General features: G+C 28.9%; 2 protein-coding genes across 2 annotated transcripts; both read left to right on the plus strand.

The window, feature by feature from the left end:
• On the plus strand, nt 1–7,019 carry LOC123292166 (protein obstructor-E-like). Its single transcript, XM_044872726.1, has 4 exons — nt 1–160; nt 5,468–5,755; nt 6,332–6,526; nt 6,597–7,019. The coding sequence occupies exons 1-4, from the start codon at nt 88–90 to the stop codon at nt 6,911–6,913; spliced, it is 873 nt and encodes a 290-aa protein (XP_044728661.1). The 5' UTR covers nt 1–87; the 3' UTR covers nt 6,914–7,019.
• A 1,531-nt stretch (nt 7,020–8,550) lies between these two features.
• Nucleotides 8,551–11,344, plus strand: LOC123292630 (zinc finger protein 883-like). The gene is made up of 2 exons (XM_044873344.1): nt 8,551–8,757; nt 9,533–11,344. Exons 1-2 carry the CDS (start codon nt 8,551–8,553, stop codon nt 11,249–11,251), a joined length of 1,926 nt encoding a protein of 641 aa, XP_044729279.1. The 3' UTR covers nt 11,252–11,344.
• The last annotated feature ends 6,595 nt before the right edge of the window (nt 11,345–17,939 follow it).

The raw sequence follows: 17,939 nt of genomic DNA on the forward strand, positions 1-17,939 counted from the left end.
ATTTGTTAATCATTTGTGAATGAACATCAGTAGTGATTAGTTGTACCTATACTTGTTTTAGTTTGTTAATTTATTCACTTATACGAAATGTCATCATCATCTTCAACACGTTTATCAACAATTTTATTTGTTGGTGTCGCATCATTTTTAATACTTCAAGGTATTTTTTTTTATTTGCTGTTTATTGATCAATAATTTCAATGCATAATTTGTTTTATTATTCCTTAAAACTTATTTGATTAGAATTGAATGCGTTTTAATTAAACAATTAAGAAATCATTATAGCGTAAAAATCAAATTAAAATATTTAAACACGCAGGAACAAATCGGCAAAAAATATCTAAAGTTTGCGCGTTATGCTTTTAAATTTTCTCGCTTAACAAAAATAGGTCCTTCCAATATTTTTAAAAAAATTTTTGGGATGTTCAATTAACGTTTTTATTGATGATATAATTTCACATATAAGCTAGTTATTCGTTTTTGATGTAGGTGACTAAGTAGTAGATTACCAAAATAAAATTTTTTTATTACATACATTCTTCGAAATATTGAAATCATAAAATAAATGCCTTCAATCATTTGTTATATTACTCTCAAAAAGTTGTCTAAATCAATTTTTGAGTCCAAAAATTTCCTCTCCAGATCAAAAGCCTCTGTTTTGCTCTTGCGCTCTCCCCTGAGCCAAAAACAGGGTTAGCCTATGATTTAGTTAATGCATACTATATATAGAAAGGTTTTCGTGACATTGCACTCAAAACTTTAAAAAACGAAAGTTTGTAATAAATATTTAATTTTTATTAATCGTTAATTCGAATTTTTCAATTGAAACTAAATTTGGTTCGCAGGCATCTAGAGTACAGAATTTTCAAATGGTTAAATTGGTTATAACACTTAGAGATATCGAATTTCACAGTTCTATATTTTGTAACGTCATTCATTCAAAAATGAAATTGATTATCTAGAATTCTAGAAAGGGATTTCAGTGGCGGTTCCACGTAGAGTCTAAAAAAAGGGGAAGATGACATACGTCTAAAATTTGAAATCGTTCGCAAGAAGGATACTTTTGCCACAATGCCATAAACAAATAGATTTTATGTCGGGGGTTACTTTAAATTTTTAATAAATGCTTATTTTTCTAGTAAATGCTTGTTTTATTAATTAAATAAATATATAAACAGATTTTTAAGAACGATTTTATCAATGAATTGTATCGCATTTTGTATGTTTAGAATTAATTATGGTGTTATTTATTACTATAAATTGTAAATTGTATAAATTAATAAAATTAATTATTAATTTATTAGAAAAAAGTATGACTACCTTCAAAAATTAGACAAATATATTTGTAATTTTCATTGAATTTCTGCCGAATATGTTTGGTTTTTGAGAAAATATTTCGAACAAAAAATGCTTTTTTATTTACAATTTTTTTTCTTCTATAATATTAGGAAATAAAAAAATTGTGTATTTGAAATTAAGAAGTTCACTTTCAAGGGACAATTATATGCGGAGGAAAATTAGTTATCATCATGTCATTCGTCAGAATTGATGTAGGTATGTCCTTCATGGAATAATAATCTAACCGCTCAGAAAACCCGATTAATGTAAACGAGTACAATTTTTTCTTGTGGCATGTATGTAATAAAACAATTTAAATTCAATCGACATCGTGGAATTTTCACTAAATGGTAATAATTACCTGGGCGTGCCCTCAAGGTTTAACAACGTAAAATTTTATTATTATTTTACTTTCTGGCTATTTTATGTTCAAAAATTTTTATTTGCCGGCTTTTTTATTTTCAGTTTTTTCTTGGAATTTCAAAATATATATACTCTCTCTATTTAAAATTAAATAATATTGATCTAAAATACATCAAAGGTTTTTCAAAAACAATTTGTACAAAAATGATTAAGCAAATTATATAAACTTTTTGTTGTTGAGGTTTTTACTGATAGAAAAACCGATTTTGACTTGATTAGGAATTTAGTATGGCAATTAGTAATCGTTCAAGTAGTTTTTACTTTTTACGTTTCCTGGCACGAGGTAGAGGGAGGTATATTATAAATCTTAAGTTTAATTTTAAAAAATTACAAAGTGTTGCAAATATTTTAAATAAAATTGATAAACATGGTCAATTTATTAAAAAAATTCTCATGGCTTTGGGGGGGTCTAAAATCACAAAAAATTTGCTTTCATAAAAAAATCCTATGAATTTAATTTATAATTTGCACTTCAAATACCTGTATGGACAGTTAATCTTGACTACGACATCATAATCAAGTGAATCGCTCAGGCTAATCCGCATTTTATTATAATATTAATTAGAAAAGACGACACGATAACCTTGTGGTAAAAATAGATAAAATAAAAAAATTGATTATGTCATATTAGGAATTGTCTATCTTTTAAATTAATTATTGATTGATTCATATTTCTTAGTCTCATTAACCATGGTTTTAATAAGATAACTTCGATCATGTAAGTTACATGCATAATTACCTAATACAGTTTTGGATTTCGAAAATTTGAGAAGCTACTATGTGTTCATAATCTTTAAAATTTCGTTTCCAATTTTACACCAAAATATGGAAATCTAATCGATTTATTTAGTGATGCTAAGCATCAGATATCGATGGCCATAAAGTCTACAAGTGACCATATAGTTGAAAAGATGAAAATAACCTTCTGATGAATAAATATTAAAAAGAAAAAGCTGCAATTCTCTTTGTTTAATACATAAGAACGTCCATAAAAACTCTTCTTACTTTATATATTTTTTATGGCCAACGAGTTAGCTTACAATCTGTATACAAAATCCTATAGTGCCTACTTGGGGATACGAAAATTAGTACGGGTCGTCTAGTATATATTTGTTTATAATAGATAGAATATTGCTTATATTAATGCCAAGGCTGTATGTTTAAATATATTTGATATATCTATTAAAATTTGTGTACATAAATTAAAATTTACCTTAAAAAAAATACTAAAATATTTATAAAATTATGTAGGAAACTAAAAAAATCTTGATTCTTTATAAATTCATCACGCGTGCACTGAATCATTAAATTATGTGAACTAATAAAAAGAATTGATATTCTGCTGAACTTACATATTTAAGGCACTATATATTTGTATAAAATCATAAAATTGAAAATCGGGAAAATTAATGCTTATGGAACAGAGGTCAGAGTAAAACAAAAACCTTTAATTAATTAATTTTGAGTTTGATTTTTTAGGGAAGTACAATTTACTTTTCTAATTCATAATAGTTTACTTTTGCCTTAATTTTTATCTTTCGCAACTGTTTGAGAGTAAGAAGTAGGGAATTGGTTCATTTTATAATATTAAACATCAGGAAACCAACACCCAGTCTAACCAGCTTCATTCTAATGCAAAACTTGCGATGCTTAAAATTAGCATTCAAAAAATCGTGTTTTAATCTTTGATTTGCAATATTCCGACAAGGAATAAAACCTTCATGAGAACTTTTAAGAAAATGAATAATTTTGTTGCGCTCCTTTAAAATTTGGAAATTTCTCAATTCCTTCTATCGTCTTGTCTGGTGTACACCATATAAAATTTATTTTTATAATTTTGTTTCTTTAGAAAATAAAATTGAAATACAATTAAGTAACAAAACAATATTATATAATTTCTCATCTTTTTTTTTTTTTTTTTTTTCAAATTAATGTCAATAAAACCAGTTTTTATTAGAATTTAATTTCATAAATTATCACTATATTGTATGTACGAACATTTACTGCTAATAAAATTTACCACTTGAACACAGTCTAAGTGATATTGTATACAGTGTGATCATTTCAAAAGTATCCACCCTTAATAACTCTTGACCTGATATGATTATTGTTTTGAGTGAAAACATGTCGATGAAGGTATCGACGGAAAAGTTCAAAAATGGTACCTAGGAAATTTTAGGTTTCATTCCTTAACCCTTAGCTACTCCAACTTTGAAACTTTAAATGGCAGCCCCTACCTTGTGATACATCATTTGAAAGGGTATACAATTTCCTATTCAACAATGATAAAAAATTATATCGATCGATTGCTTCTTAAAATAGACTACCCAGAAGATTGAATTCATATCCTTCATCTTCTGTATAGTCTTAAGAACCAATTTGTCGATTTAATTTTTTTTTAATCGGTTAAATAGATTATGCCCTTCCAAATGAGGTATTAGAAAGTGGGAAGTGTCATTTGAAATTTCAAAGTTGGGGTGGGTGGAGATGAAGGAATGAAATATAAAATTTTCTAGATACCATTTTTGAACTTCCCCTCGATATCTAAATCCAAAACAATAATCACATCAGGTCAAGAGTTATTAAGGGTGGATACTTTTGAAATGATCACCTTGTATACATGGAAGATTTCGAAAAATCACCTTTTAGTGTACCCCTGCATTGCGTATATTCATGTCACCATTTATCAACAATTCATCATCATCTTTGGCCTGCCAGGTCACTATTGTTGTTATATAATTAATTGCAATCGAATTATTCGCAAGAAAATTATAATATCCCTGAATGGTCTTCCGCATGTAATATACTGCGAACATTTTTCAATCTATATGACTTTTGAAAGCCGAGTACCTATGAATGGATACCTCTGCTCATGGAAAAATTTTACTTAATCTGATCTACACCTACGTCTAATGCATACAATTTTGTTAATTTATTAACACCCTTTATTCTAATGAAAATAATATTATTAGTATTAATTTATTGACACCCATTAACAAATACTTTAGCACAAAGTGAAAGTTATTTTTTTCTTTGATGATTGATAACAAACAATGACAATTAAATAAGTGAATTCTTTTTTATTTTAGTAACCAAATTTTGTATTTTATGAGCTCATACTTTTGTATAGTTCTGGTATTCCAAAAGCGCGTGATGCCATTGTTAAAAACATCGCTAGAAATTATTGTGTGGTTCAACTATGACTAGCGTAAGAAATTTTCCTTTTTAAGAAAATTATCATTAAGGGGAAATATTGTTGGCCAGACGAACAAGCTTAAAATTCGCGGATTTTTTCGAAGTTTTTGATAATAATCTTAGAAAATATGATTTATACAATTTATTTTTGATTTAGAAGCCCGTGTGAATATATGTGAGCATTTTTGTAGAATTATCTAAGCAAAAAACGGCAGGGGGCTTCTCCCGGCGCCCATGTAAATGAAATTGACTAATGAATAAAGAAGGAAAAATAAGTATTCCTCATTTCCATACCATCGATGAAGTATAAGATAAGATTAGTTTTCCTTGAAAATTTATCTAATCATCATGTTTTATGAATTAAAAACTAGACTAACGGTGATACCGAGGGACATTTTTGGATTCTCTAGGTTTTAACATTTTTAAGGGCTATGTAAAATTAGCTGGATTAATTTTTAAATTAAAATTAGCTGGATTTTATCGTAAAACTTTTATCTTTACTTTTTTGCAGTTTATGGACAACGAAATCCTTTCTTCTCACAACAGCAAAACAGACAACAACCACTCGCACAGTCTAACCAACCAACCCAAAAACCAATTTTAAAATCAAGTTCACAATGTCCAGAACCATATGGACGATTCCCAACATCACAATGTGATGCCTATATCGAATGTATTGACGGTCAAGCAGAAGAAAAGCTATGCGCAGATGGTCTATTATTCAATCCAGCCGCTGGAATACATGCTTTCCCTTGTCAATATCCCATTGATGTTGACTGCCAGGGCAGAACTACATTACGTAAGTTACATTTTTTACAATTTAAAAAAAATACTTCTAACGCCAGGAACAAATTATGAATAAGAAGGATAACCGGAATTGTTCAACGTTCTTTTTTTATTTAAATTCATTTTTTCGAATTGAATAACAACATGAACAACTTACAAGCAAAAACTAACGATTTATTTTTCAACAACAACCACATTAAAACGAGAGGGGATGCCCACATGGGATCTCGGTTTTTCATCTGAAAAATCAGTTTTTCACACAAAATTTGAAAATTATGCATTAACTGAAAAAAGCTTCTACAGAAAGTTGGAGTTGCCATGATTTTGTAGTGTTGATTTTGGAGTATAAATTATTTTCTTCTTATATGGAGTATGTGGGCTTAAAATTTGTTTTAGAATAAGCTTAGAAGCTATGGGATTTTGAAAAAAATGAATTTATCTCTCGGACACGATCGTAGGAGCTATAAGAACTACTATTCACCTCCATTTTCTGCTTCGTATTAACATGCTGACAGAAAACAAATCGATAAATTTATTATCGGTATATTATAAACGACAAAAATTATCAATTACAAAACATTTATTTCAGAACCTGCTCAAGCTACCGAGGACTGCCCTCATCAATACGGATACTACAAAATTGGTGATTCAAAGAATTGTGGACAATTTAAAAATTGTGTTGATGGTAGGGCATTTGTTTTTGATTGCCCTGAAGGTCTTGCCTTCGATGAAACTAAATACCGTTGTGATTGGGCTGATCAAGTAGCTGATTGTGATGCCGAAGGTGAATAAAATACAAAATAATTTTTTGAAGTATGGACACTATAAATAGTAACAATTTTTCTAATTTTTAGCGTATTTGGGTTTCACTTGCCCGCAAGAACCTGATGCACGAAGTGGTTTAGGATTCAGTGAATATCGTTACTTCCGAAGTCCTGTTGACTGTTCCAAATATTTTGTATGTGTTGAAGGACGTCCACGAGCATACAGTTGCGGAGAAGATCGTGCATTCAATGATTTAATAAATGCTTGTGATGGTATTGAAAATGTCACAGGATGTGAACCGTCTCCAAGTGTGGTAGCTTATCAAAAATCAAGCAATGTTAAGCCAGTAAATTTAAATCAACAACAAAAACAACAATCAAGTTTTCAAACTCAAAGACGAGGTTAAAACAATTTAGTTTTAGATCACATTAGCAAAATGTATTTTAATTCGAAAAAACCATCAAGAAGACAAAAATATACAGAAAAGAACAAATTGTAAATATATATTTTTCAAAAATTTTTAATAAACAAATTTTGTTATATTTTGGAGTTTTAATTTTACAAGGTTTTGCCTTGCTAAGTTTCCCTTGTAAAATACATTCTTCTCTAAAAAAAAGTGCGGCAGGTCTCCCATCACAAATTCAAAGATATGGTTCCTAATACATTTTTAAGTTAAGTTCCGAGAAGCTTTTAATTAATGTAAGCTTCCATGAAGGAGGGTTTGTTCCTTGAGCTTATTTTCCCGCCACTCACTCTATAAATTCCCAATCAACTTTTTAAATTTTTTTGGAAACAAAATGAAAGTAGATGTTGGACTTGTTTGACATGGAAAATGAATGAAACCGCTCGTATTTTGCTAAAACCTCATGGAATGTGTTTCTTAGATGTCAAATATCATTAGTAATGCATGAGTTAGTGGCGTAAAAGGATTCTATTTGTTAATAAATAATAAATTTTTAATTCAATGAAACGATCAATGTTAAAGTTCACTAAAAAATTAGTAATTAGGCAACTTGTATGACGTAAATGTTAAGTGTTTTGTCAAATAATCGAAATACGTAATTTAAGTTGCCTATTTATTACTTCAACTTTAACACTAACCATTCCATTGAATTAACAATTTATTGTTAATTAACAAATAGAAACATTGGCGCCAAAACGCCTTGGTTTATTTTATGTTGAACCTTACGAACAAAGGGAGTAAATAATATTACATATGTATATATGCATTATTATTTATTCTCTTTGTAAGGTCCAACATAAAATAAACGAACTCTTCTAATTATATTTGACACCTAAGAAACACATTCCATGAGGTTTTAACAAAATGCGAGCGGTTTCTTTCATTTTCCTTTATTTGCAACATCTTTAACTGTACCATAATACATTTTATTTAAAGAAAGCTACTTTTAAATTGACTTGAAAAAATTTATGAGATTATAACCTATTTTATTTAACATAAGTGACGCCCTGTATCAATATTTTTATAAAATAATTATATGTGCAACCTATTACCACTGGTAACATTTACATTTTTTAACAGATTTAAAAGATTATTTAATGTCTAAACCACGAAAAATGCAATAATGTAAAAATGAAAAGCGTACCAATTTTCGATAAAAGTAATTTTCCATTGAAGGATATAACGACAAAATCAAATTTCTCAACTAATCAAAACAAAACTTGCAATTGATTTAAATTATATAAAAAATATAATTTCTTAAGAAATTGCACAAATTTTAAAATAATCCCTGATATTAAGAAATGTTTATTGAATAACTTAGCAAGCACTGATAAAACATTCATAAGCAAGCCTGGTAACAATAGACGGAAACCATCGTGGCCCCTTGTATACAACACCAACGATCGGGGGGCCATAGCGACCGTGCGCAACACATTGTGAGCACTTGACAAACGTGCAAACTGTATATAACTCCACTCATTGATTGAAGGCGGGCGCAGCCCTACTTATTAAAAAAATCACTAGATATTATTACTTATTCAAAATATTATTCACGACAAAAATAAAAAATATTTATTAAAATGACAGCTAAAAGTGATTATAAATTGTGTAGTGACAATTATGCAACAATTTGTCGATTATGTCTTGAATCGAATGGATATATGCTTGCCATATTCAATTCTGAAGAACTGTCAAATCCCGATTTATCAATTATGGATGACACCGAAAAGAATTATTACAGCAAATTTTATATTTATCATAAAATATTTGAATTTTTACAAATACAGGTTAGTTCAAGTTTTTTTCAAACATTAGTGCTTAATGAAGCAATACACATTTAAATTATCATTTATTAATATGTTATTAATGATGTTAATTATTATGTTATTAATTTGCACTACTTTTTAGGAACTTGCTAAAACAGAATAATTATTAAGCGTATTTTAAAAAAGTTTCTTTTCTTTACAAGAAGCAAGAACCAAATGTGATGGATAGTGACACCTATGAATAACAAATTTTCAATGTATTAGTTTAAATAAACCCGCCAATATTGAATTTTAAAAGACATTGTTAATATGTTTTTCTCTACACGATAATTTAAGCTAGCTGAAACAATTATTTCTACAGTAGTTATTTAATAATCAAAAATCATTTTTCATGATTTTTCATGTATTTTAAGTACAAAGTTGGTGATATCTTGAAGCTCCCTTCTGACGTATGGTATCTTAACAAAACAAATCCCTTAGAATGATTATCTTTCTCCCAAATTCATTTACTCCAATCCGATGATTAATGCTGAATACTAAACTACCAAGAAAGGACAACCCATGCAAATTTTTTCAAGATGGGTTGACAGATTGCTGTTCGTGGATTCGTATGAAAGATAACACTATCCCATTGTTTTCCATCATGCACACCCTCTCTGCTGTGTGGGGTCGTTAACTGAAATTATAACTTAATTGACTATAGTGTTAAATGTTTATTCTCGTCAGACAAAATTATTTGTTAACTCTTCATATTTGTAACAAAGTCTACAATTTACTAAAATGTTTCTTGTTCTAGGTTGGTTTTGAAGATGGTCTTCCACCTAACATCTGCCATAGATGCTTATATAAAATAGAATTATGTACTGATTTCAAAAAAGCCTGTTTACAATCTGATGCGGCTCTACGTCATAGTCTAAACCATAAATTGAATGCAAAAGATGATTTAAATGTAATTGAAAAAAGACATGTAGTCAATCATTTAGAATTTGAAGAATTCAATTTACAAAACCATAAATTTATAGAAAATGACGAGAATGTTGAAAATGTCGTAACAGTCGTTGATCCAACTGCTCAATGTGATACAGACAACGAAATAGACACTGAATGTAAAACTAATAAAATAGAAACTAATGAACTTGAAGCTGAAACACAACATCAAAGTGATGCAGAAATTGATATAGCAACAGAAATCAACGAATTTAAAAATGTATTCATGTGTCAATATTGTGATAGAGCTTTTATTAATCAAGATATGTGCTTTTTACACGAGCAATCGAATCATGATGTTTCGACACCATTTTTATGCCAAGAATGTGATATGGCATTTGGTGATCGAGTAAATTATACAGCACACTTAAAATCTGTACATAAGAACGATAAACCGTTTGGTTGTTCTGAATGTGATCGATCATTTGGCCGACGTAGTGATTTACGCAAGCATACCATTGTTCACACGGGTATTAAACCATTTACATGCACAATTTGTTTAAAATCGTTTTCACGAAATACGAATTTAAACAAACATTTGCGTATTCATAGTGGCTTGAAACCACACGTATGTCCAAAATGCCCAAGAACATTCATATCGAAAGGAGATTTATCACGCCATTCTTTAATTCATTCCGGCATCAAACCCTTCTCATGCACTCAATGTGATCAATCATTTGGTAGACGCGACAAATTAGTTCGACATGAAAAAAGACATATGAAACCTGAAAATATTGATAAGGGTAACATATCACAAGATTTAGGTTTCCTTAGTGAACAATTAGTACAAAGACCATTTAGTAATGAATTTCCTGGAAATATCGAAATGCCTGATATAAAACAAGAAGTGGATAGCGATCAATGGGATAGTTCTGAGAATATGGTGATTAGCCTCGATCCGTATTCGCATAACGATCAAATGGAAGCTGAATCAAGTGGCTATGTACGCAGTGAAACAAGTTTGACCGTAATTGCAAAACCACCAGAAAATATAATAGAAAATACAGATCAAATGACCTTAGAGCATGTTACAGGTGATGACGGATTTCCAGGATTTTCGGCTGAAGAAGTTAAAATGGCGAAATCTGCATTATTAAAACAATTTATTTGCACTGTATGTGGTAAGAAATTTTCAAATCACGATTCATTAAAATTACATTCTGCAACGCATAGTGCCTTGCGGCCACATGCTTGTAAAATTTGTTCGAAAACATTTATGCGAAAACGTGAATTAGATCGTCATATGAACACACATACAGGAATGAAACCATTTGGATGTTTAGTTTGTGAAAAAAAATTTGGTCGTAAGGATAAATTAGTACGACATATGAGGGTACATGATGCTACTCGACATTATTCATGTACTTATTGTTCAGCAAAGTTTACCAGAAAAGATGGATTAGCACATCACTTGAAAATGCATCTTATGAAAGATATGGGGTTGAATAATGATAGTTTAGAATTAACTGCAGCAACCAATGTTCCAAATGTTAGTGAGACACAACCACCGTCAATAATAGATTCATAACAAAGTATTTTCTTTTATTGATCATTTAAACAAATGGGTAATATAAACAACCTTGTATTTTTCTAAATTTTAAATTTCCATAATCCATATCAATTTTTTGCGACGTATTAATAAAAAAGTGAAGTATTATAATTATTATATAGGTATAAAAAAAACTTTTAAAAATTGTATTTGTGAAATATAAAAACACTTTTTAAAAATAATTCATATTTATTGTTAAAAAGACATTTTAGATAAACATATCTGTGATCAATAATTATCAATTTTTTTGAGTTTACTTATAGGTTATAATCTTAATTAAGGCTACCATCTCTACGGATTTCACTCGAAGTCTAGATTTTGAGATCTGCCTCCGTTTTCCGGATGAAACTATAAAATTCCTATATTTAAACGAAACATGTAATTGTCAGAGAAAGGGAGATAGTATTAACAGGAGGGTATATGTAAAAGGGTTATATTTGAGTTGTATTTTGAGTTAAACAGTTCTCATACTATTTTCTCGAATCAAAGTTTATAATATTAAGGGATTAATTTCTTACCTTTCTTTAATTTTGAAAGTAAAATTATGCCACATTATTAATAAGAAATGCATGTTTCAAAGGATAACTTAAGAAACTGGAGTTATAGTTTCAAAATTTGATTTGTGATTTCTAATAATAATAACTAATATATAAAATTATAATTTAAATCTTCATTTAAACAAGTTCCTTTAGAAATCGAATCGAATCGAAAAATATTCTAACCATTTTCTAATTTATTTAATTTCTTTGATTTTAGAATTAAATTTTGCGATGAGAGTTCACTTACTAATATATATGACTAATTATTTACATAAAATTCTACTATTTAGATTAATTTACATTTTTTGTATGACTTATAATCTGAGAAATTCAGAAATTAATTCGTATTTGTGGTGTTCTACACTTACATTGTTATACAGTTCAATGAAATATTCTTACATTGTATTTTTTGAAATCGGAGTTATATTCTGGACCTTCTGGACAAAAAAATTTAACATTTCATAATACCATAAATTGTTGGAATTCTATAATAGACGCGACTATCTCGAAAAAACATTTCTACAAAAAACATATTTAGTCTGTCTTGAAGATCCAATTTATCAAACAAACAAGTCATTAAAATCGTTATTGTTCGAAATAAGCATGAACAAAGATTATCGAAGTAGGCTATAAAAGTTTTATACAGCTTTCTGCATACAATTGGTGTGTGTGGTGTCAGGGTTAAAGTTCGGACCCATTTTTCGGGCTAGGAACTACTCAATTCCATTTTTATGAAATATTGCCACTTTTGTAACTGTTAATTCAAATCAGATATCGGTAGCTAATTTTATGTTTACAAAAATTTTTGAACTACATTTTCTAAAAAAATACAATGGAATTGTAATTAAAGATTATTATTTTAGATAGCTTTTCTGAGTAGGTTTAATTTTAAAATGGATAATATCAGAAAATTATACAAAGAGAACAATTTTTGCAGCTCAACATTTTCGACGTATAATAATATTATTCATCTATTATTCGTTTAAGATCTGATTAATTTTAAATAATCTTTAAAAAAAGTGTGACAGTTTGGTAAACTACGTCAGTGGAGCGTATTGCGTATAAATAATTTTTTTGGAGATTAAGTACTGGTTTTGGGAGCAAAATGTTCTGCAATCATTTTTTTTTATAGAAATTGTCTCGTTATTGAAGAATTTTACACAGTTTCATGAATCAGTAATTTAGATTGAAAATCTAATAGGTATATCAAATAGAAAACTTATTGTGAAGAATTTTTATTAACAAAAAATTTTCTATCATAAATAAGTAAATCTGAATGTAATTAATTTTTGATATTCTATTAATGTTAAATAATTCATTTATATTCTTTTTTATTTTGTAAATTGTTGTTGTTATTTTGTATCTAAGAATTTATTACCAAAAATATTTATTACTTTTTCCTTAAATAATTATTAATAGTGAAAATGTGATTATTAATAATACTGTACTGCATGTCTAATTAAATTTAAGTTAATAATTTGAATGTATTTAAAAAATAATAATAAATGAAATTTATTTATAAAATTTTATGTCTTAGTAAATTATATTATATCCAATAAAAAATACTTTATTATCCTATATCTTAAATTATATCTATTCATGGACAAAAGTGATAAATTTTGTTTCAATTTGTATTTGCTTTCTAAGTTCGAAAGTGAGTGGATATTTCGAATATCCTCTCACTTTTATACATCTTAAATTTTAATACTTAAGTATACGGAAAAAAAAAGTGTGCTTTTTAACCCCCGAACTAAAAAAAGGGGTATTATATTTATATAGCTAAGAGAGTCTTCTTAACTATTTTTCATGTGCAAACTTAGAGTTTTGTCCCCGAAAAAACTAAAAAATTGGGGATGATCTTTAAAATCGATTCAGTTTGGAAAAGGCATGACATATAATTTTAACATATAAATAATTACTATATGGAAATGAATGGTCAAATAAACCTGGCTCCATTCATTTAGAAAAGTGAAATGGTAAAATAATTAATTCAAAACAATAATTCAAAAGAACAAAGTCAAATCAAATATTTCAATTTCAATTCAAATATTTCCAAAAATTGGTCCCAAAAAATGATAGCTTTCTAAGTATCCTTTTCATCTCATGTGATGTCCTTGACCATCACTTTGATATTGATTTAAGAAAAATTATTATAAGTTTAAAATGTTTATCTGTGCGTCTGTGTGTTTCTCAGTGGCATCGTAGACCCTAAACGGTCGAACCGACTCGATTGAGAACATTTTATAGCTAAGTTTCTAAAAATCGGATTAAAAGGAATAAATCGCATTTGTCGGGGGTTTTTTAAATTTTGTAAATTTCACTTGTATAATTCATTTTATACTTTTTGTTTTACGTACAAAATATACTTTTTGCTCTAGTTAGTCAAGATCTAGTTAGGGCCCTGGTCAGTTGTGAGTGAAACTCGTCCGGATTGTTTCCTATGCACTGGAACGTTAAAAGTACTTACTTCGTGAGTCAATCTTTCACTTCGTTTATCAACAGCTCAATTAGGCAATAATGTGAGAATTTATATTCAGTCGTCATTCTAAATGTTAGACCTCTTTTAGACCTCGCGCGAATTAGATGTAATCTGCATTTCGGTCAAACTTTTTCAATTTTGGGAAATGATAGTTTAAGTCATTCTAAATAAAAGTTCCCATGGTCACAAGTCATGAAAATGACAGGATTTCAAGTTATCGCTAAATTAAATTTGGAAAATGTACTCATTTGTATAAAAAAAATATTGTAATTTATTTAACACTGCTTCTTCTTTGAATTTCGTAACATATATTCTTCAAAAAAAACAAGAATTAAAAAACAACACCCTTACATTAAAAACATACGTATGCATGTAGTTATACAAATCTGTATATGCATTTGCCTATACACACATAGGGATATATTATACAATTGAGTAAATTTTCCAACTTTAATTTAGCTATAACATGAAATTCTATCATTTTCATGACTTGTGGCCATGGGAACTTTTATTTAGAATGATTTTAAGTATCACTTCCCAAAATTTGAAAAAGTTTGACCGAAATGTAGATTACATCTAATTTGTGCGAGGACGACAAAACAAAACCTAGTTAGTAATAAACTACACGTGAGCGACTCTGCGCATTACAGCTAATTGCAAAATATAAAAGGTTACTTTATTGTCTGCCTTTCTCAATGTAATAAGCTTATATTAGAAATAGTATTTATTAAAAATTATTAAGACATCATACAAATAAAATGTATAATTGTTGGGTATGAACGTACTCCTCATTTCATTTTAAAACCAATAATCAAATTCATGCGCAAACCATTTATTAATTTATAAAATTATAAACAATTAAATAAATACTTTTATTATTTACAAAATATATTTTAAAGAAATATACTTTATTTAATAAATTTTGATGGGAAGTCACGCATTTTCAAATAAAAAATTGCTAACAAAATTATTGTATTTCAACAAAAAAAAAGGAAATTTAATTTTTTGGAATAGTATAGATTTTATTTTTTTTTTTACACAACAAATTTTAATTTTTATAATTAATTAATTAATCAGCTGAGTACGTACGTCACGAATTGTACGATTATAGTAAATTTTGCACATTTCTGTTAATTGATTGCAGTTAATTTCCTGGTTGTAGTTGTATAGATTTTATTGGAAATATACTTACTTATAGGTAGGTATTCGTGTACCGTACAGTGGCGGATTTACCAGCAGGCTGAGTAGGCTAAGTAGCCTAGGGTGTTAAATATGACTCAGAAATTTTCTTGTCTAACAGAGAGAAACAAAAATTATTAGGATCATAGTCGCAGACGGATTTGAATGTGGTTTTCTGCATTCGATCTGTAAGAGCGTCAGGAAATTTTGTGACCTAAATTGATTTATAAGAAATTAAAAATATGCAATTTGCAGAAATAATATGCATTTTAAATTGATCTTAAATATACAAAATTCACAATTCGGTTATTGGTGATGAAAATGATTCCAAGCTTGTTACTCGACAATTCGACAGAATTGGTCTCCGAGGTAGCTGGTGCCCATGTTGAAGGGTATCCCCGTCGTCACTTGGAATTTTTCGTTATATAGTCAGTCCAAACTCAGGGTTTTTGGTGACGAAGGGTATCTCCGTCGTCACTTGGAATTTTTCGTTATATAGTCAGTTACTCGAGGGTTTTTGGGGTCGCTGAACACGAATATCGTTGCAGAATCGGGCAACGGGTATCTAGTGCTCGAGATATTCTGGACACCAGGTACCTCATAGACACATTTTGATGCGATATGCGTTTTCAGCGAACCCAAAAACTCCCGTGTAACAAGTTTTGATTCATTTTCATCACTATTACCCGAATTGTGAATTTAGTAGGTATATTTACGGTTAATTTAAAATGGAATTATAAAATGCATATTATTTATGCAAATTGCATGTTTTTAATCTTAATATATATATTTCTTGTGTGTGTCTGTATGTGACTGAACTCCTCCTAGACGGCTGGACCGATTTCGATGAAATTTTTTGTGTGAGTTCAAGGGGATTGGAGAATGGTTTAGATTTACCATTCGGTCCACTACAACTGTTTTTGAGGGCTCCGTACCAAAAAAATGAAATTTCATTAAATGGTGGGAGCGCATATAAATCATATCACATTATGTATACTATGTGTACTATGTATTTTTAATAGTATTCAGGTATTGTCAATAGGCATTTATTAGAGCCATATGCGAGCGCAGCGAGCTCTACTATCAAAGGTCAGGCCAAAGGTCGAAGGTCAGGCCACTCCAATAAATAGGAGTTAAATTGGGGTTTAGCGGGATGGGTTTAGCGGACAGGCTAAACGTAGTATAGGTATTCATGAATTGGAGTTACGTTTTTACGGGACAACGTCCGTCGGGGCCGCTAGTTTCTTATAAATCAATTTAGGTCATAAAATTTCCTGACGGTCTAACGAATCGAATGCAGATAGCCGCACACAAATCCGTCTTGCTGTTCAAATTTTTCGAACTTTGACTGTTTTTAGTGTTTCGTTTCCGCGAAATATATTAACATGTAATATATGCACAATTAATGTGAAATATGTGCTTGACCTAACACACGAAGGTATATGCTCTATTAGCACCTTAAATCAAGATCTCGGTGTTTCGTTATATTATATCGTAATTAACAGATGTAGGATACGTACCTAAAAATGATACAAAAAACATCTTATTAGAAAGGAAATGAGCCATCATAAAACGGATTGTTAACAGATAATTTAATATGTAGCAGATAATTGAGAATCCCAATTTTACTCTGAATGGTGGGATTAATTTGGAAAAAGGATATTTCAACATTCTAGCTAACAGTAATAAAGGGGAAAATCGTTGAATTTGAAAAAAAAAATCGCCCTTTTATCCATATAACGAGTAAATAAACTCGCCTCGTACTAATTGAAATACACCATAAATTAACACAATTCTCGGCTTCAAAGATTGACATTAAATAAATAAGATTTTATATCTAAAGAAGATATTAGACATTATGTATTAAACCAGTTAATGATAGACAAATAAGATGCTCTATTTTTAAAGCAACAAAATTAATAATACTTAACAGAAAATACTTCCCATTAAAAAAAATCAAAAAATGATCTCTTATGAAATGCATAATAGATAATAAAAAAATTAAAATTAATAATATGCTTGTATTTTGTAATATGCTAACAAAATTATCTAAATAAATATTTATTATAAACACTTTTAAAAGGTATTTTTATTGAATACTGTGTGTATTAAATAAAAAGCAAGATGAAAAGAGATTTAATAATTGAAAAAAGGTGAGATAAATTTATCGCGTTTGGTAACAAAAAGGATATCTCGAGAAACTGATGAAAATCTAAGTCCTATTTAAAACAAGTGAAAACAAACAATTGACTGAGTTAATTGATGCAATACCATGCATTTACAGTGTAGATGACTCTATCACATTACACATACATACATGTCACACATATATATCTGATATCCCCATATAATACATACTATACAATTTACGCATAATTTGCGCCCTCACGTGTAAACAGTGATGTTTATGAAAAAATGTTTCAAACAAAAGTTGGTTATTTTTTTATAAGGAATATTTTTTATATTTAAA

This window comes from Chrysoperla carnea, chromosome 2, assembly GCF_905475395.1.
Source record: "Chrysoperla carnea chromosome 2, inChrCarn1.1, whole genome shotgun sequence".
NCBI lineage: Eukaryota > Metazoa > Arthropoda > Insecta > Neuroptera > Chrysopidae > Chrysoperla > Chrysoperla carnea.